General features: G+C 40.7%; 1 protein-coding gene across 7 annotated transcripts in view; it reads right to left on the bottom strand.

The window, feature by feature from the left end:
• The window catches only part of ADIPOR2 (adiponectin receptor 2), a 44103-nt gene extending 19536 nt beyond the window's left edge, over nucleotides 1-24567 (bottom strand). Inside the window, exons 1-2 of one of the 7 annotated variants that reach the window (XM_027680711.1) lie at nucleotides 24517-24567; nucleotides 1346-1584 (exon numbers count right to left, since the gene is read on the bottom strand). In XM_027680711.1, the coding sequence (XP_027536512.1) occupies nucleotides 1346-1513 (168 nt within the window). In that variant the 5' untranslated portion in view covers nucleotides 1514-1584; nucleotides 24517-24567. Of the gene's footprint in view, nucleotides 1-1345; nucleotides 1585-3079; nucleotides 3100-8410; nucleotides 8603-14842; nucleotides 14956-18937; nucleotides 19062-19706; nucleotides 19871-24371; nucleotides 24457-24516 lie in introns of those variants that run through there. The other 6 variants (XM_027680716.1, XM_027680710.1, XM_027680715.1 and 3 more) reach the window with 6 other exon arrangements.
• Between the last annotated feature and the right edge of the window lie 61 nt (nucleotides 24568-24628).

Below are 24628 nucleotides of genomic sequence, written 5' to 3'. Positions count from 1 at the left end.
TCAAAACAGATGATCCCGAACACAGTCAGATAAACGTGTGTTCAAAATACGTGACAGCACAGTTTAACTTCTCTTTTTATAACATTACAGAATTCAAATATTGGCCAAGACTTTGCACCTCATACACATGCTTCACAACCTTCCACAGAATGGAAAAAGACTCTGGGTATTTCCTGTTATCATGATATACTGAGAATGTCCTAAAGAAGTGTACAACTTACAGTGCACTGGCTTGGCTTACCAGCCATGAATATCTGTTCTGACTTCTCATTACAAGAACACTTGAAACTAAATTCCGTAAGAGCTCAAACTCATCAAGTTAAGACAGGCTCATACAGGTTCTCATGTCAGCTGACCCATGACAGTGGTCCATGCACATATTCAGAATTTGTGGCAAATGCAATTACAGCCACAGCCCAACATACACTAAGTAGCACCGGCATGTTTTTGCTGCTGGCTAAAACCACACGGTTGCTGTGACTGAGCTGATACAGTAAAGTCATTAATCCATGATAAATTTAATAGTGAGCCTCAGATGAATGCCTCTTCCACTTAACTGTGCTGATATCCATCTGAACATATCCTGGGAGAAGCATTAATTACAGTTCTGGAACTCTCTAACCAGAAGGTACTGTAGTCCAGTGCTTGGACATTACCTTCATGTAACACCTAATTAAGCTGTGGAACACCATTCCACAGGATGTCGTGGCTGCTCAAATTTACAGAGGCTCCTGCACCAAAAATTTAAAGACACTGACACTGGCTCAGAAAATCTGTGAGCCACCAACTGTGAAGACTGGGAGAGTGTTCTAGGGAAGTAACCCAATGTGCTTCCCCACCCTTGTACTCCTCCTTATGAATCTGTTACTGGTAACTATCCAGAGATAGGATATTGTACACTGTGGATGTTTGGCTTAATCCAGTATGGCCATTCTTCCAACAACAATGCTTGCAAACAGATTTTTCTGTCCTAATCTCCAAAATTATAGCAATTAGTCAAGGTTCTGATTACATTCAGCCAAAGTCAATACATCTTCCCCTTTCACTTGTAATTAACTGAAAGTTCCAGAAAAAAAATCTTTTCATATGAGCAGCATCTCAGCAGAGAACAAATCAGTACAAATCCCATTTCTCTGAGGATGTAAAATTAGCTGTGCCCAGTCTTGTCACTCAAGCTCCCATACATTCAACTGAATATTTCTGGAATCTTCCTGGTATTATTACAATTATTTAGCAGGCATTAAAAGACTGTAGGTTCACAGTCCACCTTTCTGAGGGTTAAGGAGCACTTATGTCACAACTCACTTTTCCCAGCAAACCTAGCAGGTAATCATATAAAACTTACATTTTCCTGATCAGAAGACAGAGGTGGCTCCTCTAAAAGAAGCCTCTGTTGAGAGCTGTCCTCCTCAAAGGCTGCCTGTGTTGTTGCAGGGTCAGACATGTGTCCTCTTCTGAGCCGTAGACCTGGCTCTGGAGAACCAGCATTATCGAGTTCCGTTAGTTCGTTCATGAGACGCTGGGAGCCTTCTCAAATATTCTCTTTCCTCTTGGTTCAGTTTGGCTGATTACGTGTTGGCTCTGAAAGACAAACAGTTTATATAAGTCGACTGAAGTTAAAAAGAAGTGTGTAAAAGTTGGCTGGAAGAAGGGCATGCTCAAAAGCTACCAAACAGCTACCACAAGTGCTTTTCTATGTGCCAAAACTCCCACAGGATCAATTACACAGATTTCTACACCGGTGGACAATGAATTCTCATCTTGAGACCACTAACACTTTCATACCCTAACATAAGTTAAACACAACTTGGAAAGATGATAGAAAGTGAGCTTCATAGAACTTTTTTTAAAAATTTGCAATTTTGTTAGAAATTATTTTTATTTTTACAAAGCTGCAAACACCAAGCTGTTAATACTACTTAGAAATAAACTACTTATCACAAGTACTCTGTAATTATCAGCTTTTCGCAGGTATGAAGCTCATAGCCAAGCTCAATCATCTGGGCTAGGATTCACCAGAAGTAGGTCGTTAAGTACTGGTACAGCTGCTCAGGTAATAGCAAGCAAGCAGAGCTCATGCAGCAACTAATTTTAGACAGGCTGCAAGGAGGGCAGTAGTACACAGAGCAATTAAGCCTCCTTTGCCTAAATTAACATGCTCACAATCACTGCTGGCAATAGGCTTGTACCTTTACTTGTGCAATGAATTAGAGCAGACAGATTTAAACACCGTTCATTCCATCAGAGCAATGAGACACAGGCAATTCCCCCAGAAAACCATAACCCAAGATTTCTACTCACAAAAGTCATTGTATTTTAGACTTACAACACTGTAAAAAAGGATTCAGGGTAAATTTATCTCAAAATGCTAAAGATGCGATTATATTTGCAGAAAATTAATGACAGTTATTCTGAGCTCTCCTCCAAGGGTATTATTGGTTACCCCTTTGTCTTGTACATCACTGTGTATCTCTTCAGTAGTCAGCCAAGAGATGCCTGCTGGACACTGGTAGCCTTGGGAGGCACAACACCAACGAACTTTGCAATCTGAGTGCCAGAAAGCATCAGAGCAAATTATCAGAATGAAGCCTCAGCTGAGGCTTCAGGATCACTTTGAATGAGAATCTATTTGTTTTGCACTAATCACTTGATGTCACTCTTATTACTCTAGCATCTAAGTACTCAGATGTGACTAACACATAACATTAGGATAATCCATCTAACAAGTTTTAACTTGCCAGGATGCATAATTAAATTGGAATTTTAGTGCCCAATAAAGATGCTGAAATCTGTCATAATGTAGGAGAGAAAATTAAAAATATAAGATGGGGAATTGATATTGGCAGTCCTATAATAAAATGTCACCTCCAAAAAGCCAATAAACAGTGTATTCCATCCTTACAGGAACTAATTTCATTTACATAGGATCACTGCAAGATAATTCTCAGCTGTGACAAATGGGCTGTAGTTAATTTTGCTGCAGCATTTTGCAATATTATATCCCCTCAGCAGCCTGGCAATCCTCAGAGGAGAGAGCTGCTAATGAGCAGGTAACAGACTCTGCAGAGCTAAATGATACCTCAAGTTGTCCGAGTTCAGCATGGCACACAGCTTTAATCACCCAAGATGGTGTGCTGACAACACGACAGCAGAGCAGATGGTGTGCCCACCCTCCTGCTACCTTCGCTACAGGGTCAGCAACCTCCACCTGAGAAGTAACATCTAAAATGGCCACAGCTGTTTACTTGGTAAACACAGGAGTCACAGGAGAATTAAGATGAGGTTTAATAGCATTACACAGGAAGCTCAATGAAGAAGTTGAGCAAGATTTTAAGAGCAAGAACAAATATTTAGAAAGCCATAGAACTGCTGAAATCTTGATTGTTTTTGTCATATTTCAAGCAGCCAAATCACAATTCTATTTTTACGCACAAAACACGAAGACAATCACACTGCCATTTGGCAAAACTGATCTAAAAAAGAAAAGAGTATGCAACAACAACTACAGTTTGAAACGACGCTTATGGGCATCTTAATTTAAAAGGCAACCTATAGGAGACTAATTTCAGTACAGTACTGTGCTGGTTTGGCTGGGGTAGAGCTCATTTTCTTCCCAAATGTCCGTTATGTGTGACGGAGCCCTGCTTTCCTGGGGATGGCTGAACACCTGCCTGCCCATAGGAAGTGGTGAGCAAATTCCTTGGTTGGCTTTGCTTGTATCCACAGCTTTTGCTTTACTTATTAAACTGTCTTTATCTCAACCCACAGGTTCTCTTTTACTCCTCTGATTCTCTCCCCCATCCCACTGGGGCAGAGTGAGTGAGTGGCTGTGTGGGGCTTAGTTGCCAGCTGGTCTTAGACCACAGCAGGTCCCCTGTACCAATTTGAAGCTGTAGCAAAAACCAAAAAAATGCAAGCAAGCAGAGCAGCTGTTCATAAACAACAGTTAAATACACACACAGGCACACACCCTATGTTGATGATATTCCATACAACATTTCAAAGAGGTAGTTAGTTGGAACAGCCCTAGTTAGCTTCACGGATTGTGCAATTTTGCATTAGACATTGAACCAGCAAGTTTTACTAGTTCTTCTTTCTACCAGCTTTAAGCAATACAGTTGCCACTTTGTGCTGCATTACCAACTGTATTGCCTAATAGCCTGTCCTTACATCACCTTTATGACATTGTGGGAGGAATGCCCTGAGACACAGTTACAACCACACAACAGGCTTAACTGCATTTGGCCAAGATGGTTGCGAAAGGTTCTTCTAACACAAGAAGATACAAGAATGCCAAGAGACTTTTAAATCAGGCCTTGAAGATTTACTTCGCTGGCACTTGCTGCCAAGCAATCACTAAGGTTAAAAATAAAAGATGCATTTCACCTCCAGAGAGTCAGACTTGCATTCAGCAGCAGAGCTGAACTTCAGAGCTCTGCAGAAATAAAAGTTGCTGTTTCTTGAAATGACAGTGGAATTGTTCAATAAACTACGTTTCCATGTTCTCATTTATGCAGGATCCTCTTAGTGCTAAATAAGCTTGCCCTAAAACAGCGTGCAAAAGTAAGCAAACTAAAAGATAGTAAAGTATGGTCAGCAGCATCTAGACAGAATTTGATGGTTGAAACAGTGTAAAAAGACTTATTGTCCCATTCTCTCTAAGACTGTAGTTCATGAAAACAAAAACTAGACAATGGAAAGCTACAGACCACTTGAGGTCTTGGAAAATATTGTTTTGTGTTTCACTGAGACTACAAATCTCATACATGAAGTCCTTTAACTTTCTTTCATAGCATCCAAACTAAAGATTTCATTAAAATTAGCTGCCATTTAAAGAGGAAGTTGCCATGTACAATTTAAAATCTACTTAATGACTGCATACATAATAAGCATAATATCACCATCTAGATGAATCAGTGAGTTCCTGATGTGCTTAAAATAAGCTGAGAAAAGCATCTACAGAACTTGGTTTGTTGTGTTTGGGGCTTTTTTTTTAAAATGTAGAAAACTTCTAAATGCTAAATCAGCTTTTAGAAAGGACTTACCAGATTAATACAACCAGAGTTCTAAACACAGCCCATAAACACAAAATGAGGCACCCCCTTATTCGACTCAATATTCTGCTGCCATGCCAGCACACCCCCCCCAGCAGCCTCAGCTGCTCCCTCCATCCCAGTTCAGCAGCAGTCAGCCCCACAGTGAGGACAGTCAGGGCCAGTTTGAGGCTGGAGACAGACACCTGCCATCTTTCCAAAAACAGAATCAGAAGGCAATACTATCTCAGCAGTTCACTGCAATTGTGCAATGTCACAGGAGTCAAATCCATAACTGCAGCATATTTAGGACACTGCTTCGCTCCTCTAGACTACAAGGAAAGAGTAGTTACACAAACTTAAGCACCAGGGATAATGCTATTATTCTTTGTAAGATATTCCCCAGGATAAGCACTACAGACCTTCTAACCTCCCAGGATTCACCTGGCACAAGGACTGGTTTACAATCTAAGCTAAATGATGTCACATGGTAGCAAACCAAAGAAAGTGCACTAATAGTGTGTAATCACATCTGTCACTCCCTTTTAAGGATAAAACAGCTCTGGATGTTCAGACTACCTCCCACTACCCTTTAGCAAAGTAATCTGCAGTATTCAACTCTTGTCAGTGTGTTCTTTTCTATAAGCAGCACAAGAATGATCCCTTGAAAGGTATTTCATTCTGTCTGTAGCTGGTATTTGGAGGAAGAATGAAAATTGCATCCCCCTACACTCGCCACTCAGCTGCCTTTCTGACGGAAACTCTTCTGAACAGGTGGGCAATGGCACTCACTACAAGCTCCTTCCTTGCCAATCCTCTTCCAAAGCATCCATTAAAGTAGCATAAGTAATGTATACACTGGATGATTCTTCATAAGATTAGCCCATTCTCCCAAATCTGTTATCAAAACAACAAAGGGCCATCATGAACATTTCTTTCAACGTTCATTAGCGCTTAATGAAGGGCTTGAGTGCCTGAAAAAATCTTGTAAGAGATACTCTTTCAGTCTACAAACTTTGCCTTGCCCGTGTCCACGTACCATGACAGCCACAGTGGCATCACTAGGTGACTACGACCAGGCCAGTGGAATGGCAAAGCTGACTGAAGAGTAAACCAGTGATGGGCTCAATCACTTCACCAAAGCCAAAGCTGTTCAGATGAGGCCTTAGTAACAAAACAGGCACAACTCCACTTCCAGAACTGTTAGCACAGCTACAAAAGGCAAATAAAGCACTTCCAGTACAACCCACGGGCAAATTGTTTGTGACAAGAACACAGCTTATATAGGGCGATGGGGAATGTTGTGCCTATGAAACAGTGGATTCTGGCTATCTTGACAAATAAAGTACACTAAATTAAATGTAGCTTTCTTGGCACATTGTATTTTACTATATTCTGGTAGGGAGGTTCTGACACAAGTAGTCCCTCACAAACGGTATAGTAACACCAACAGCATTCAGTAACATCACACAAAAGCTTGACTTAGGTGACAACGGCATCATCTTATCACCCATCTGGTTCCCTTAGTCCCTACCACCGACACTGATGCTCAGCTGTGATCTGCTGGCAAGGTGTTGGGTTTCGTGCTTTGGGTTTTCCTGGGGGGAGGTGGACTTTTTTTGACCACCCCGATTCATACAGGGGAAATCAGGTGTACACCAGCACAGTGCAGGTGCACAGGGTGTGTGTAAGGGAAAGAAGAAGAGTGTTACCTACACTCCTGTGTTACAGGAGTTAAATCTGACATTGAGTGTCACCCATACATGTGGCCCAGCTGACCCGTGGTCGCTTGGTAGCTGTATGGGGGATCTACTTGTTGGCTGTTTTTTTTCATTATGCACACAGCAAAGCAAAGGAGATAAGAAATCCAGACATTTTAAATAATTTGTGAATTGTCCTATATATATCAGCAGGTCACAGACAAAAAGGTAAAAAAATTAATACTGAAAGATTCAAGAATATAACTTGAAATAAGGGGTGTCTTTTCTTTTTTTTTTTTTTTACTTAGAGTCTTAAACAGTTGAGCTGTCTTTTTCAATTAAGGAGTTAAACATCCACAGTTAACATCCCAAATATTCTCTAAAGCTACAGTCAAAAACAAAGCAAACAAGGGTATGTATGAAAGGGAGGAGGAGGAAAACCTCACAGAAGACCTTGTTTTCTGTACGCTGAAGGAAAAGTATGAATCAGGCTGTAAAAATTCTTTGGAGGTCATCTTTAACAATGAGGAACAATGAGGAAGTAATCCAGCACCTCTTTTTTCGATGTAATTTCCCTAGATAAAGAGGCATCTACAAAACAAAGCTTAGGCTCCCGCAGAGGGTCAGTGGCCAAAAAGCTGTCTTTGTAACTTGTAAACTGTCACTGGACGCTTCAGCCTAAGCTATTTCACAGCAGGCTGCAGAGGCAAACAATCAGGCACATTCTGATGCATTTGGGTCCAAAGAAAGGGAACAAGCCGGCAGCCTGCCTACATTAGCAAAACGCTTCCATTTCAGAGGATCCCATTACATTGTTACAACATTTGTCCAATTTGTACCGCAAATTGGACCCCAGTTTTGTAACTGGGTTAAGTGTTATGTAAGAGGTTGGCCCACCCCCAGTGCACAACGTCCGGTTGTTACAGACTGCATAACCGCTGTAAATTAGTTTTAGCCTTTAATAAACCAAAACCAAGAGAGCTGTCACAAAAGCAACACAAAACTAAGAACAGAAGTTCAAACCCTTTTCACATCACATTCCACAAATATCCACAGACCAGACCTGGAAAACTTGCTTTTTCTTAATTTTTCAAGAAATGGTTCAGTTTCTCCAAGTGAGGAACATTCCATCTTTTGCCCTTTTATGATTTTATTTCTATGGCATGCTACTCACACCATGCTACTTCACGGTTGCCAACAACAAAAAGATGCAGCTCTTTTTTGTTAGTAACACTTTGGATCACAGACTGTCTAAAAGTGAAAGACTGAAATTAAACATTACTTTCCTCTCAAGTGAAAATTTAGAATACATCCTTTTAGTTACAGCCTCAAGGACATCCAATTCACAAAACGCTGCGTGAAGATGAAGAAACCTAAGTATTGTGTGCAGCCAGTGAAACCCAGAGCTAGACCACTAAACTGAGGCTACACTCATTTAGCCCCTCTACACAGAGGATCTTTGCATGGGAATGTAAAGGACATCAAGATAGCGATTCAGAGAGCAAACATTCCTCCACCCTGGCAGGTACAACACTCTCTCCTACAAAGGCCTAGTCTGAATCTCTAAAAACTGAACCGAGATCTTTTATAACTCAAGAAAGTGCTCCAAGGCCTGGAGCAACCCTACAAAAACAAACATTACCACTGTGCTTTTAAAACCAAAAGAGAAATACACACGTTTCAGGCTGCAAACTTCAAGAAGCAAATCATTCAGACAGTTGCCTGCAGCGCTTCTTACGGGCCTGCTCGGACACCTCTTTCCTTAGATGCGCCACTGTGCACATTTTAAGGGCCGGCTGGTGCCAAGAGGGGGCAGCCCCACTCTCCCCTGTTTGGGCAGTAAAGAGCCCCACTTCTCACGGCTGCCCCTTCACCCAGAGGCACTCTGATGTTTGTCACAACTCATTCCACGTGACAGTCTGGAAAAATATTAACCCAGGGAGGAGAATAAGATCATCCTTTGCCATGAAAGACACAAATGCTATCAAACATGCAAACTCAAGCACTGTGGATGTGGAGGGCGTGACAAAGGGCAGCACCCCACCCCCAAAATTTTAACTCCACGTATTTTATAGGCAGGATTTTCCTAACCTGCTAAAAACTGACAGTTATCTGTTGGGCCTGGCCTTTAATTGTTATACATGTACACACCATGGCCTTTATTATGACTTGTTAACCGGCTGCAGGCCACACCTGGCATAGCAAACCAGGCACCTTACCAAGATTACTAATTTTAGTAGAGCAGAGAGGATCTCAGAGGCCTGGTTGCAAAAAGCTGTCACTCCTCCCAGTTTTTGGACACCTGCTCTCTAGTTATACTGATAATCTTGCTAATTTTTATTCCTGAGGTTGTGAGCTTGCTCATCAGTGTTTCATTTTGTGGCTGACAGGTTTGGTCTACAAAACGTTTGCATTCCCATATTTGTAAAAAATAAGAACAAAGCAAAGTTATTACTTTACTTACCCTCAGTAATGACATTTTTTCAGTTGAAAACAGCATATATCCCCCTCCTCAAAAGCCACAATGCTGCTTTGCCACAAGTCAGACAACTAAAAATTTGGTACTTTTCTGTAGCAAAAATGCCACAATAACATTGTAGAAATAACCAACACCCACATCATAGAATTGTATCAGTCTAAGATCAAAAAAGTGATGCATCATCTTTCAGATTCTTTTTTACCCACCAAAACTCAAGCAAAAGAGGCAGATCCACCACAACTAGACTGCATCAAATTTATGTCAGTCAGAAGCAAATTCAGTCAAATGGCTGAAGTTCTACATAAAACCAGGTAAAGCTACTTATTAATTACTTAACTTCCTTAATGCAATAGCCAGAGAATAATTTGGGGTTTAAAAGATAAATATTGTTGAGAGTTAAGAAAAGCTGAAGTTAACTTTCAGTCTCCTTTACCATTTAGTGCCACTCTCATATAAGCATGCTTCCTGGTAAGTGTTTGAAATCATCTTGAATTCTGAAACAAGACCTAGTATCAGACACTGGTATCATAATACATCACTGATGCAGTTCAAAAGTAGAAATGTTAAGTTAATCTTTTACTTTCTACTGTCCCATAACTAAGGAGAGATGGTAAAAGACCCACAGTCTACTTATGAGAATAATGCTAAAGTTTCAAGAACCAAAATTATTATCAATACACATGTGAGCCCTTTAAGCAGGGATGTAGCTTAAACTCAAAACACACCTACACGCTTGAAACAGTTTAAGACCATAAACTTGGTTCATGTTAATTTCCAAGCAATCAGGAAGTATTTTGTGAATATACATGTCAGATGTTTTGCATGACTTAATATCCCTTATTGATGCATTCAGCTAGCCATATGGGGGAGAGGTGTGTATGTGTGTGATCCATGTCTCTTCCAACTAAAAAAAAAAAAAACCCAAACCAGAAAAGCTCCCCAAACACACACTGGATTGTCTAAAAAACCAAAATGCTGTTAAGTGAGCTGTGGCAACAAGGAGCACTTAACTTCTATATACTTTCAGTGAAAAAAATATCCTGTCCCTACTTTGAAGCATGTAATTGCAATCCACCCTTTGATAACAGAGCTACACTGCTTGTTAAGTACTGTAACACTGGATTAATGACAATCAGCACCATTAAAGGAAAATAAAGATTATTTTTTTATATCAAATTATTTACAGCAGATAACTCACAACATAAGATAGTGACAACAGTGGATTAAGCAAAAAATTCCTCAAAGGAAACAGACACAGTGTTTATACTTACAAAAATATCTTATTACAAAACAGGAATAAAATCATAATTTCACATAAACAGAAAAAGGTGGTGTTAGACATGCAGGTTGCCTTTATCATGGATAGAATACAGCATTTACTATAATTATAAAATTCACAATAGAAAACACAGTATTATGTGAAGCACTTACAGCAAACAACAATAGATATATATGACAAAGTACTACTGGCTACCCGCTGACCTACACAGGTCACCACAAGGCAAGACAAGACAGAAAAGAGGGGATGTCTCCAGGATCATTTACTCCTGCTCAGGAGCCTGGAGTCATGAGAGGGTCTGCAACACCCTTCCTGGGCTTGCAAGCGATATGCAGGGATTTGGGGACATCGAAAGGGGGGGGAAATCATAATCATGCAGCCCTGTAAATACAACACCACAGGACCAGCAGGAGGCCATATGCTCCACATCGAGCCACGAGGCCAAAGACTGAGCTTTATCAGGCTTGCTCTGTCTGGACTTTTCTTGGGCTTTTAGTCAGTTTAGCTGTGACATCAGCTTTCCTAATTGACTAGATGCCATTTACTTTTGTTTACCTTGGTGTGATGTAACCTGTACTTATTCTCCACAGAAAGAGGAATTTACAGTGATGTTGAGGAATACAGGCCTAGTATGTCAACAGAGGCCCTGAGAAGTAGAGATACAGTACAGAGGAATACAGGCATGGAATAAGAGATGGGGCACAGCCTTGCCACCAGGGAACCCCACAGCTAAAGAGCTTATTAATGGACAGTTAAAAAAAACGTAGACCTGGAGCTGGACAAACCTGGCTTTAGGGGCAACAAACACACATAAAGGGCACCATATATAGTAAATTCAGACATAACCTGGAGCTTTAGACCAACAAAGAAAGATAAGACTAGTAAAAGCATATTAGCAAACATACAAAGAAAACTCAAGTGGATCCTAGAGGGAGGAAGAAGAAACGGGCAAAATCAACACCATACTCATCCAAACAAACAACTCTCAAGGCTGACAACCTCCTATTATCCTCTCCAGCAGTCCAAAGCTGCTGACTTAAAGACCCAAAGCAGCAATGGAAGAGTGAAAGTAACCCCACCTGAAGGGACACAGGAACCAAGAAGTTTGTGTGCTACAATTTTAGCTGCGCTTGGCAACATTTTCCTGTATGTAAGTACTCTGATTGCAACATTTCTCTTAAGAATCATTAGTCTAGACTTAACTGTTAAAGAAAAATTGAGTCAGACTGTAAGGATTTCTATTATACTAACAATAAATTCTTGGCTTTACTTACTCACACGTTACTGTCATAAACAGACACGTGTACAAAGGGTACTCCCTCTTTGCCCATACACAAGAATGTAACAGCATGCATGGAGTCTTCCATTCCTTCTCCTATTTTTCAACTCTGAAGAGCATTGTTGTCTATAAAGTGTTACAGGAAAATTACAATATAATAACAAGCTCTGAAACAGCCCCAAGAAAAGTAACTAAATGGGCCGCCTGAACCAGCAACATTCTCTCCCTTGAGAGTCAAGTCTGTGCTGGGGCGACCTGGTCACTGTTGTTTTGTACCAAAGGGCCTTTCACACACCTTTATACAATCCTACAAACACCTAAACACAAACAGGGAGCTAAGCAGTCACTGTCTGCATTTTCTGTTTTGCAGAAAGAAGCTCTAGACATCACAGAAGAGACTGAATTTCTTTAAGAAACCCTGAGAACAGGAAGGAAACATGGCCAAGCTGATAAGCGTTCACGATCTTAAGAGCAGGAAGGGTAGGAATTTCGGTTGATTTCCTGGACAAGGGCCCAGACAGGAGGAACAGGAGCAGAAAGCAAGAACTGGGTCAGCAAACTACTGAATAGTTATTTGTCCTAGTTTTCAAATACTCACTGAAAGTACTCTTACCGTAACACAACTGCATCTGTAAGGGGTGTTAACACATGTAAAACTACTCCGGCAAACTATTCTGGAAAGAAGAAAAAATACCTTATGCTGACACAACATTTACTGTCAATGGAATTAGCAAATAAAGGATCTCATTCTAGTATAAGCTTGTTCTCATTCTGTAAGAAAAATAAGCTATCTAATGTAATTTTGATGCAAAGACAAACTATTGTATCCATGGCTGTGACCGAGACGCAACACAGCTCTTCAGATTCATCTGATGTGCACAGACAGAAAATGCAGGCCAAGCTTCTCAGCAGAGACAAAGTGCTACATGTAGAAGCCAACCACTAATTTGTATGCTAAAGATGTACTTGGAAACCCAGCTGAGAACTCTAGACAGGGGGTCAGTTCTAAACAGAGCATAAACACTGCCTCATCCACTTGTAAAACCCCCAGGTACACTATTAGCAAAAGCATGAAAGGTTCTTCCAGTATTGACAGCACAGTAGAGGCAGACATGATTTTGGGGGAACAAAGCAGACAATGTCAGGTTGTAAGTCCTAACAAAAATCAATAATTAGTGTTGTGAATTTAGTATGTAGGAAAAAGCAGAAATAAAACCTTGAAGGACAACCAACTTGCCCAGATAACCAAGCAAGTCCTGGCCTGAGTAGATAAGCAAGCAACTGTAGCTAAGGAAACAAGTAAGAAGTGAACAAGCTCTGCATTTATGAAATACAAAATCTGAAATCTATTTTTAATATGTGCTAGTTAATCCGTAAGAGTTCAGAAGCCTTACATCCCATTTCACACATCTACTAAATTATTTGAGAGACGGTTTCCTTTGTGATAGCAAAGAAAGTTTGATGTAAAACCAGAGTCGATCACTCAAAATTGCAGCTAAGATTTCAACACAGCACAAGGTTTCCTCATCTTCAAGTCCACAACAGCAGCACCACTCCAAACAACAACAAGAAAAAGTGAAGATACCAACCACTGCCCATCAACCAAGGTAAGGTCACAGAGTCAGCAGATGGCAAACTTAGACACAAAAAGGACTTGGTTTTGACAGAGCAAATAAGTAAACCTTGGAACTTCTTGCTACAGGATGAGGATTCACAGGGAAAGTGGACAAATGCACAGGATAAATCCATCAAATCACGTTAAGCACATGAGGCCACCTCTAGCTCTAGAAGCCCCTGAATACACATCTAGCACATACTGCTTGCACATTCATGCTTAGAAGTTATTTTCTTCCTTAGGGAATGGACATCCTTACTAAAATCCTTAGAGTTCTCTCTGAGGAAGGACAGCAAAGGGCCTAATGAATAAAAACAAACCCAAACAGGAAGGAAGTCAAATTATTACGAGGCAGAAAACTAAAAACTGCACAGAAGAAAGGATGAGGGTTGAAACAGAAAGTTTCCCACAGACACCAGGCAAAGCACCCTACCAACACCAGTAACTCCCCAAAGGCATTCCACAAGCCAGCAGGCACTACCCTGAGATGCTCCAGCCAGCGACTTACATAAGAGGACAAGGGGACAGAAAAACCCTACGGCTGCCAAGTTTCCTCCTCCCCTGAATGGTCAGATTGCCTGAGACTGGTAGGTGGTCCTGCAACTTGGCCAGGCTTCAGACTCAAAGGTTATAAATAGAAAGGTCAGGGACAAAGCAGAGTCAAAGCCTCAGTAAAAGGTGCTGCAACCTGGCCAGTTGGCATACACATGTCGGGATTTCATCCTGCAGCAAGGGGGACATATCAAGTGAACCTCGCCATGAACAGGCCCACAGCACAACTCTCACTACCCACCAACTCAGCACCAATGACACACAGAATCTGCTGGGCACAAGCAAACCAGAGTTTCTTGGTCCCACTACTTCAGGTAGGTCTTGTCACCATGCACGGGTGAGACACAGGGGCAAGAAAACTGAGCAAGTGGAGCAAAGAAACATGAATCTGTTTCTGGAGCAGAGCTTGGAGGAACACTGGGCAGATATTACACAGTGCATCACACACAAGGGGGTGGTCAAAGAGCCTCAGGGGGCAGAAGCTTAAGCAGCAACTCCACAATAAAGGCAGAATCCTGAGCCAGAGGGATTTCTAGTTTGACTGGTTTAGGTTATAACTGTTCTGGAATTTCAAGTTTCAATGAAATTAACTTGCCTTTTTCCAGAGACTCAAGGAAATCAAAACACTCAGTGTGCCCCAAATTTTGTTCTTATGTACAGATTAGATAAAATCTGTTTACTACTATGATTTTTAACTTCTTCATAGATGGTGTTTAAACTGTCAGAGAGCAGTTTGATGTCACTGATTGTCACTGACAAAAGTCAGAACAGTAAGAGCAAAGATTTAAAGAAAAACTGGGGAAAAAAACCCTAAACAAACAAAAAAACCCCATACACAAAATAAACCAAACTCACAAACCTGAAAAAAAATCCACATAAAAAAACATCCCAAAAGCCAATCTTACCAATTACTTTATGCGCTGCTACAGTTTCCCTCCTGAAGGAGAAAAGAATGACTTGTTTAAATCCTGTCTCTCTGGTTTATATTCTCCTGCAATATAACCAGCCCTCACCTGGACTATGAACTCCAGTTTGGAAGCCAAGCTCGTCACACTGTCACGTCATTTCACAAATGTACAAATTTCTTGTAAGCCTCAGTACTGAGAAACACGACAGAACAATTAAACAAACAGATCTTGTACCCTCCCCATGGAGTAACACACAGCAGTTATTTTAACCACTAAAATAATATTCCCAAAAAAACACCAAGTATTCCTAACACTAACTTGTAACTGCTCTCTGATAAACAGCTGTGCTACCTGTGAGGAAGCACAGAGCAATTTCTCTCATCTCAATTTTGTCACTGGTTCTTGATGTTTGTATTCAAGTTTGGGAAGGTTACAAGTCAAGATTCCTACAAGAAAGATGTGTAATCAACATGAAAGCTGTTTCTCCAAGTAAACTTAAAATTAGATAATAAATTTATGCAGAGAGGGAACAAAACTCCTTAGAGTATGTGTCCTATACAGCAACTTGTAAACATTTACAGTGGATGACAAAATGCATGCATACCATTTAAACTAGAATCCTTCCATTTTTATAGGCTTGCTCACCAAGATAACAACCTTGACTTAAATAAAACTGCACATAGCTAAATTGCATAAATATGCATCAGTACAAAATCTAACACAGCAGGAAATTTTTCAACCGTCTCAGATATCATCCTCTACAAATGTTCAACGCAACTCCAGATACCATCCAAACCCTCTGCCAAACAAATCTCTGCCTCGGTACTTGTTAAAGCTGATTTATTACTGTCAAATACATTAATCTGCACGTTAATCTGCCTCAGGTCACTTAAAGTTAGTGAAAAGGGACCTTTGTCCAGCCACATAAAATGTTGCTTTTGGTCCACATGGGAGTTTGAAATCAGAGCTTGGGAGAGATCCTCTATGACATAAATTTTACAGCATGAAAACAGCAAGGAATGCAAAAGACTTTTCCTGTAATCCATTGCCATTTTCTCTGCTTCACTTCATAGCGTGCTGTTAAAGCCTAAAAATGTCACTAAATGAAGGCTGCATTTATCTTGGGATCCTGTGTCACTGGAGTTGTAAAGCACACAGCACTAGCATGACAGCTTCAAACTGGCATTCACTGCACTCCAGTGGAGGAGGGAAGGCTTGTACGTTACACAACCTACTTAATCCATACTGCAAGTAGTACACAAGGCAGAAAATCTGGCTCAAACAACACACATACTACATTATGTGCAGTAAGTGCTGCTAATACTTCTACATGAAGTGTTATTCCCAACAGTTTAAAACCTCCCAGTTGTACGGCTTCCTTATTCAACATTTCCAACACAAAGCAGAACTGGTTTTCACTAACAGACCACTTGCTTCCTAATATAACCAATTCCCTAGACAACTTACCAGATGATCCAAGATTTTCAGTACAACCAAATCAAAAGTTCAAAGACGAATAAAGGCAGCTGGACAATCACTGAAGAGAAGCAGTTTTAACAAACACATCCTGCATTTTTGCTTAGCAACTGGATCACCATCAGCAGAATATGCTGGTACAGCTCTATTACCTCTGTCACATCCCCTGAAGCAGCAGTCTCCAATGGAAGCAGCAGTAATGAGCACATCCTCCACCTTTTCCTTTTTATGTTTGCCTGGTAATTAATTTTAAGTGCCAGTAATTCTCAATTGCTCCATCATTAGTGTGACTAAATGTCCTTCTACGACAGGAATTATTCAACTATGCTTTGGTCAACCCCAAATACCACCACTGTTACCTGTGACTTTGAATGTTGTAACAAATAATATGCTTATAAACTGTTCATTTATTACAAAGACATTACTTCGATTACTGCCCAATTCACGAGTCCCTTTGGATTGAAATGAGAAAGCATTCAAATTATCTGTTACCTCAAAACAGGATCTCCAAGAAGGAAGCACCAAGTTTCAAGGGAGTTTTAATGTCTACATAGGATGAATTCTCTCAAAATGTGGAAAGATTTCAGGTGGTGGTACAAGAACTACTGGACACATCATACTTACTGCTAAAAGAACAGGAATGTGGAATTGTACCTTTTCAAGGATGACCTTAGTCTACAGAAAACACTCATGTGAGTCTTGCAAGCAGATAAGCCCTCAGGCACTTACATAATAATGAACTATTGAAACAGAGCCAAGACATGAGTTTTCAGAGGAAAACAGTCATGGGTTCTGTAATCACGCTTTGTTTCTCACAATGACTTTACTGTGATGTGTAACAAGGGGCTGTTTGATCCGGTTAACCAACGCAGAAAAAGTCAGCTGGAAAGGGCTTACACAGAGGAACGAAAAACTAACGTCCTTCTGAGAACATCTTGTACCACCTTCCCAAGAGCATCTTAAAACTCTGCTGCTCCAAACCCAAAGCGGGCCCTGGTTACCCACAGCCATGCAGGGCTGTACTGTTACATCCACCCAGATCTTATCCGAGTCTTTGAGATTTTTTTGGTACAATCTCCCTTTCCCTACCCTGAGCCCAGTACTGGAGCCCTTCCAAATCAGTTGACACAACTGGCACTTTCAACAGCATCACGCGCCAGTTTGCTGTTTGGGACAGAAGCATTTATGCAATGAAACTTGGTCAAGCTTCTCTTGCTTCTATCAAGGATAAGCTTAACTTGAAATCGAGTTTTCCTTCAAGGCAGAATACAGGCAACATCCCACCTTTGAACTCCAGAGCACGGGTTTAAGGCCAAATTAAAGAGTTTTACAGACACAGTAGCTAAAACTAATACACATCTCCAATTATTTTAGCAACAAGTCACTTCCTACTGAACGAAATATTGGATTTTTGTAACCCAGAAAGTTTTAACATTTTATTACTGATCTTCTTTCTTTACAGTCCTAGGTGGTATAGCAATGCCAGATCACCTATGAAAAATCCTAACAGAAAGAAAAGGAGGCTTTTGCAAATTACACTCTCTGTTTCCGGGCGATGATCTAAAATGAGAATAAATAAACACACCACCAAAAATTATTTCTTTATATCCTTCACAGGAGTAAAATGAATAATTCATACTTATCAGGTATATATATTTATATTTAAATAATATAGTATTTCTATTTAAATTCAGTATGCATCTTCCATACCAAAAACGTATTTGAAAACTGCCCCTTGAGAAATATCTCACAAATCAAGTCTAAGCTACCTAGCAACTTCCTTTGCTGCGTTAGTGAAGCTCACAAAAAGAAAAGGAATTTTATCACACACCTATTATTGAACTATTTCTGTAACGCTGCAGAATTCATATGGTTGCCAATTATTAAAATGTCACAGAGCAGAAGTCAAAGAGCAGTTGCACTTAACCATGGACATTAAGATAACCATGACAGAAGCCTTTTTCAGCATCCTCCTTTTAGCTTGGAATACATAAAGGTCAGAAAACCACTAAGTAAAGCTTTTGTTGACTTTGTTGTGCTTTTCTCAACTCTCAGAACACTCACCTCAGAAAATAACCCATTTTGTTCCCTGTTGAAGGTACAGCAGGCAGAAAGCCAGTAGCTGGCACTTTGTCACACAGATAGTTTAATAAAAATTATGAATAGGCTCTTACTTTTATTTCTACAGTCATGTTCCATTAAAACAAAAAATTATTTGCCTAAAGGATTAATATTGAGAAGAGTAGAATATCACTGTTACCAGCCTTGCAATGCCATATGCTATTCTAGGGAATACACAGACACAAATAATTGCTTTAACTATCACAATTTGCAAAGCACACTGTTCTTCATGTGCAAATTGGTTGTGTCATCCCATAACCTCAAACTGTACCAGATTCCACCACCACTAACTTATCCCCACAGCACTAGTATTTCTTTAAGTAATACATGCCCACAAATTCCACCAGTCACAGAGACCAAGATGTAAATTAAAACATTAGGAAAGAAAATAGAAAAAGTAAATCCTTCGGTTTACACCAGGGAATGGCAACCGCTAAATCCCAGGAGCAGCCCACCAGGAAATGCCATGCAGGGTTCTTCATAACAAATGCACACCTAAGCTGTCAGCTGAGAGATGCCAAAATGCATGTTCAATGGCTCTTCATCCCAAGTCCTACCAGCCATCCTCTTCCTTGTTCCAAATGCTAAAATCCCTTTCCCTGCAGCTAAAAGCTTGCCAGTACTCTCACAGTCAGTCTCAGCTACACTTATCTTTGCACTGCACGGCTTTTTAAAACAGCTCCCACTGCAGACTGGGAGACATGGATATATTTCTAGTACAAGCAGCAGTTAAAGATTAACTTTAGGAATTTTACCACCAGCTAAAGGAATTTTACCATTCAGATTTAATCTAAGAACCCCGAGTTGGTATTTGCTCTCAGAAGGTAGCTTTTACTGCCTCAATTCAATTATTCCATTTTCATTACAAGTTCTGCATTTAACAAAAACTCAGAAAAAATGTACAGACAGTGTGATCTTGAAGTCCTTATCATGGTTACAGTTCCCAAATCCTGGTATCGCCCACCAAGTAGTTCGCACAAGAAACCAAAGGAGCACAAATAAGGGTCTTTAACAAAGTCTAAAGAAAATGTTTCATACAGCAAGAAGGCCCATGGCTTGTTCCCTCCAGAACAGCCTGTTTATTCAAATATCCATAAGCATCCAGTTTACTAAAACACACTTGAGAAAGCACTTTGAGAAAAATCAAACTTGACAAGCCAAAAACATCCATCAGTAAGGAGCTAAAGCAGGAACCTTGCCAGAATGCTGTCATTAAAGCAGAGAAAAGCCCACTACAGGTTCCTACCACTAAAAAGACCCTTACCTAAAAGCTGTAGAACGGCTTAACACATCCAGTGATCTCCTAAGGAAATCTGTGGCATATAAAGTGTCTTCCTCTAGACCCTAAACAGAGCAGCACAATTGATCTTGTCTTCAAATCAGGAATGGTAGTCTCTGCAATCCTCTAAGCAGATGGAACCATGCACACTAGGGAAAAGAGCATTTAATTTGGTTGAGAAGGAGGAAAATTGGATGAACAGATATGAGAAACGGTTTTGGTGTACTTAAGGTAAGGCAGCCCAGTTGCACCTTGTCTTTGAATACATGCAGATGATAATAGAAAAGCTTAAAATATACTTGGAAAAACAACCATTCACTTTAGCAGACAGCTAGACTTTTACAGGACCCATTCAAATGCAGGCAACATTTATGACATCTATATCTAGTATAGTTTGGTTTTCAGCATTGCATGAGAAACATGAAGGTTAACCGCTTTGAGATAAAATACCGCCAGACAGAAGAGAACAAAATAGGGCAAAAAAGGGAAGTAGCCTTTCCTGTAGCAGGTCTCAACAGAAGTGTGCAATGTACTTAGACGTGCTGGCAGAACACTGCAATATCCATTGTAAGCATTCAGACTTGACTTTCAACCCATTCCGCAAGTAAATTGTCTACTCTCTTGCCTACTGCTGTCTAAAGGTACCTCAGAGCCAATGATTACAGCTCTGCCTGTTCCAACACTTTCTTCCTGTAAATAGTGCCTGACTATTTTCTGTTCTCACAAGGGCTTAATTAGTCCTGTTCACAGAGCGCTACAGCAGCTGGCACATCCCAGCATTTTCACAGCTATTGAAATCCATCTGAACCATGCAGCAGATTTTTCTATGCTGACAATTACGTGTCCTGGGAACCTTGTATCTGCCTATGCATTTGAAGGCACCTTTATGCAATCAATTTAACCACAAGGCAGCCCTAAGAAGTCCCAAAACATTCACTGTCACACATACACAGTTCACAGAAGTCCAAAGAATCCTGACTGGTCAGAAAAAGAGACCCTTTCCTCCACTAACAGAGCAGCAGAGATCTGCAACTCCGGAATACACGAGTAATCATGGCTATGTGCAACAACAAATAAAACTGCCATCAAGATATCATTAAACTAAAAAAAAGAAAAAGAAACCAAACAGTAATTTTTTTCCTACCGTGACCACATCATAACTCGGACAGGTGCCACTGAACAAAAAACAGTGAAATACAAAGATATTTCTATGAGGTCCTGAAAATTCCAAAGAGGTTATAATTGAAAATCATGTTAAATCAGAATGCAAAATGGAATTAAACATGTAATATTTGCTCTCCAAATCTCTAAGCACCTTAATTTTGCCAACTCGCTTCAAGTTCTCTGCTACTTCTCAAATCAAGCAGCAGCAGAAGCTGTGGCACCTCCTTTCCTGAGAGAGGCTGTCTGCTTATCACCACACCAGCTACCACATCCCAGCATGGTGAGCAGTCCTCTGTAAACAGAAAGCCTGTCACCATGTCCTGAAAGGAAACCCTGAGGTCCACCTTCAAAGTGGACTAAGATAAAGATTGTATTTTTATGTCAAACCATTGAGACAAACTTTCCAGAAAATCACTGGGCAAGTTAAACTGCTGTTCTGTTTTACAGTTACATGATAAAAGTCTGAATCTCTCACTCTGTCACACAGAAGGCAGGAGGTCATTCACTTCACTGCTCTGCAACAGGAACTAAATGAAAACAACTCACCTCCTGCTTCTTACTAGTTTACATACTGATCTGCAGCATCCTACTTCAAAAGTAAAATGTTCCAGTAGTAGGAGCATATTCAAATAAACAAATGAAAGTTAAAAATGTTTTCAGAAACAGTTTTCTGAAGAATCAGAACTAGTAGCTTATTTGTCTCCATATCCTGAATTTTTGAAAACCAGCTTCTTTGTTGAACTTGTCTTGACAAATATATTGCTTTAAATAGCAGAGACAGGCAGTCACCACATTAAGCACAACCCGCTGAAATACGTCTTATATGTCAATACAAAGGAAACAGCATTTAAAACAAGTTCTATCAGAAAACAATACAGTTTAAATTAATAGTCTTCCCCCTAAACACTGTCCCAAATACTTTTCCATAATCACTACCATTATCTTGTGCAACGTCTTTTCAAATCTACCAACACCGTCTGTCAGAAAATTCACTGAATGACTCAGACACAGACACTTTCAAATCATAAATACTCAAAACTGCTATTTCCATTTCAGAACTACCTCTATTCAAGGATTTGAATTGCTGATGGCATCCTAATAATCCAATGACCTCCTGAAGTTTCCTTATCAAGATTTTCCTCATGCACAAACAGCATCTCCACTGACGAAAGCAGGCCTTGTTGCTTTGCACAGTGTCTTGGACAATATGGTTATGCAACCAGAAACCTGTAAAACTGGCAAAATTTTTAGTGCCTAATATTGAGTATCTTTCGTACATGAATGCTTGACACAGCTCCTTGAACATGCAACTGAAGACATGAGATAGCAGAGAGCCAAGCATTAAAATCACTGGCATTACATGCCCTGCCAAGTCCCATTAATTTTCCTTCATGACAAATCAGCAGAAACGCTTGCCTAGAGCAAGTGGAGGCTTTTCAAACCCCAGCCCTTTAATCCTGTATCCAGGAGTCAGGCTCCAAGTTTGAATCTCACCCACATTGCCAAAATCACTGCTCACTAGCCACTTTAGCAAACTAGTGGTAATGTCACCAGTCCAACAGCACTAATACAACTCCATCGGTGCAAAGACTGGGGTTGTGGGGGGTCAGGGAAATACCTTTGTTTGTGTCTGGCTCTCTTGAAGACCTGATACAATTTCAGCTCATATACCCATCACATTTTGTATTTATGTCTGAGAATACACATACAATACATGAGAATCTGCTGAAGGAATTTTCACCATGAAAGCTTTTGCTTAAGAAATATGCCAAAAATACACTCTTGCCCTTCACACTAGATTACGTTTTCATATCTGATTTACACTCAGAAAGCATCATTTTGAAAACCTGGACTGAGCTAGGATGCAGCTTTTAATTCCTCCATCACTAACTCGGATTCAGTTTTCCACATTAGCAACTATTCTCCATGGTTTTCACTGCAAAGCTGCCAACAACCTTATTCACAGCCATATTTATTTGTAAGCTCAGGCAAGGGAATCATTTCCGTATTTTATCAACTAATATTACACTTCCCACACAACAATGAACTTCTTTTAAGTTGCCTGCTAACACACACTCATAGCCTTCGTACTGGATTAAGTGCCACGGGACAGATGAAGTTTACGCATAATAATGCAAGAACCACAGCATAAAATCTTCGTAACTGGAGCTGGCTTGTACCCCTACGGGAAAAGGAAAAACAAACTCAAAACACAATCACTTCCTTTCTCATATAAATAATTTTAGCTCATAGCCAAAGATAACAAGGAAAACAGGCTGGGTTTTATGACCATGCTGCATCCATAATTTCATGACACAACAACCTACTTCTGTCGATCACAAACATATTTTCCTCTGTTACAGCAGCTGCCACCAAATTTGTAGCAGTCTCACTAAGGTTCTGCAGAAAACAAGCACCTCGACACTGAACTACTATGAAAAAGGCCTCTGAAAGCAGAGGATTTTTACCACAGTGCTGAGAAAGAGGGCTGTGCAGTGCACAGCTCTTCACCGACTTCCAGAACAGATATGTGAAGACCACAGCCAGGATGGAACCAGAAATTTAATACTGCCCAGCACTGACTACAGCAAGGGAGTGAAAACAAGAGTTTAAATTACACTTTAAAGGCCTCAAGTCTTGAAAACCAGATTGCACCAAGAAGGGTTTGCCCAGAGGGCCTGGTCAGTTTAGTAAAACCTGGTCCATTTTAAAAAATACGCAACATGGTTGTGATACACAAGACAATTCAACCGCCTGAAGAACTTCAATGCTGCACAAAGAACAAAAGTGCCCTTAAACAAGGAGTAATATCTAAAAGCTTTTCTGCTATGTAACAGGTGCATGATAGTTTACATACACAAGGTGACAAAGTCTGTACACCAAAAAAAGTTATAATTTAATATTAACGTTTTTCTCAAAACAAATGCCCACACAAATACTAAAGCCATTAAATCAACTGACTTGTAAGCCTAAAACAGACACAAAAAGAAACACTGCTGCAAAAGCCCAGTAAGAACAACAGCTGTCATATCTTCTTTGTCTTCTGGGCGATTACCATATGTTTAAACGTCTTTGTTGCTCAACCTAAGCAAATAAGAGATCAATGTCTGATTCTCCCGGGAAAAAAAAAATTAAAAAATAAAAACCAACTTTAAAAAAAGTTTATTCCGTTGACACTTGAGAATATCCAAATTGTGGTTACCCAAACAATCTGAGAATATCCGAACTGCGGTATAGAATATTTGCATTATCTACTGTTGGTAGTTCAAGTGTTTATACACACATTCACTTTAAAACACTGAGAGACAGAGACTCTGAGAGACAGAGACTGCTCTGCTTGCACAATAAGGCTCCCATATTGTGCAAGCGGAGGCGTTATTATTTTTATTGTCTCTGTAGAAAGATTTCAGGAGCAGCAGCAGCAGCAGCCCTCCCTGCCCTGGCGAGCAACAAGTGCACCGAAGACTATAAACAAGACCCACTTACGGTGCTCTTGACCCACTTAACAGCGCTCCCCTGGCCCAAAGCCTCCTCCAGCCGGCAATTCCCGAGCTCTCCTCCGTGCCCCGAGCGAACTCCCCACCCGCGGGCTCCGCTCGCTCCCGCCCCGCACACCCGCCCGCAGGGCCCACACACGGCCGGGCCAGGGCAGCGCCGCCGCCGCCGCCCTCCCGCGGCCCCCCCGCCCCGCCGGGCAGCGCCGGGACCCCGCAGCGCTCCCCCGACACCGCGGGGGTCCCCCC

The sequence above is a fragment of the Neopelma chrysocephalum genome, unplaced genomic scaffold (assembly GCF_003984885.1).
Source record: "Neopelma chrysocephalum unplaced genomic scaffold, ASM398488v2 Primary Assembly neopelma1_59, whole genome shotgun sequence".
Lineage (NCBI taxonomy): Eukaryota > Metazoa > Chordata > Aves > Passeriformes > Pipridae > Neopelma > Neopelma chrysocephalum.
The sequence above is the reverse complement of the archived record's forward strand: the minus strand, read 5'-3'. Positions and strand labels throughout refer to the sequence as shown.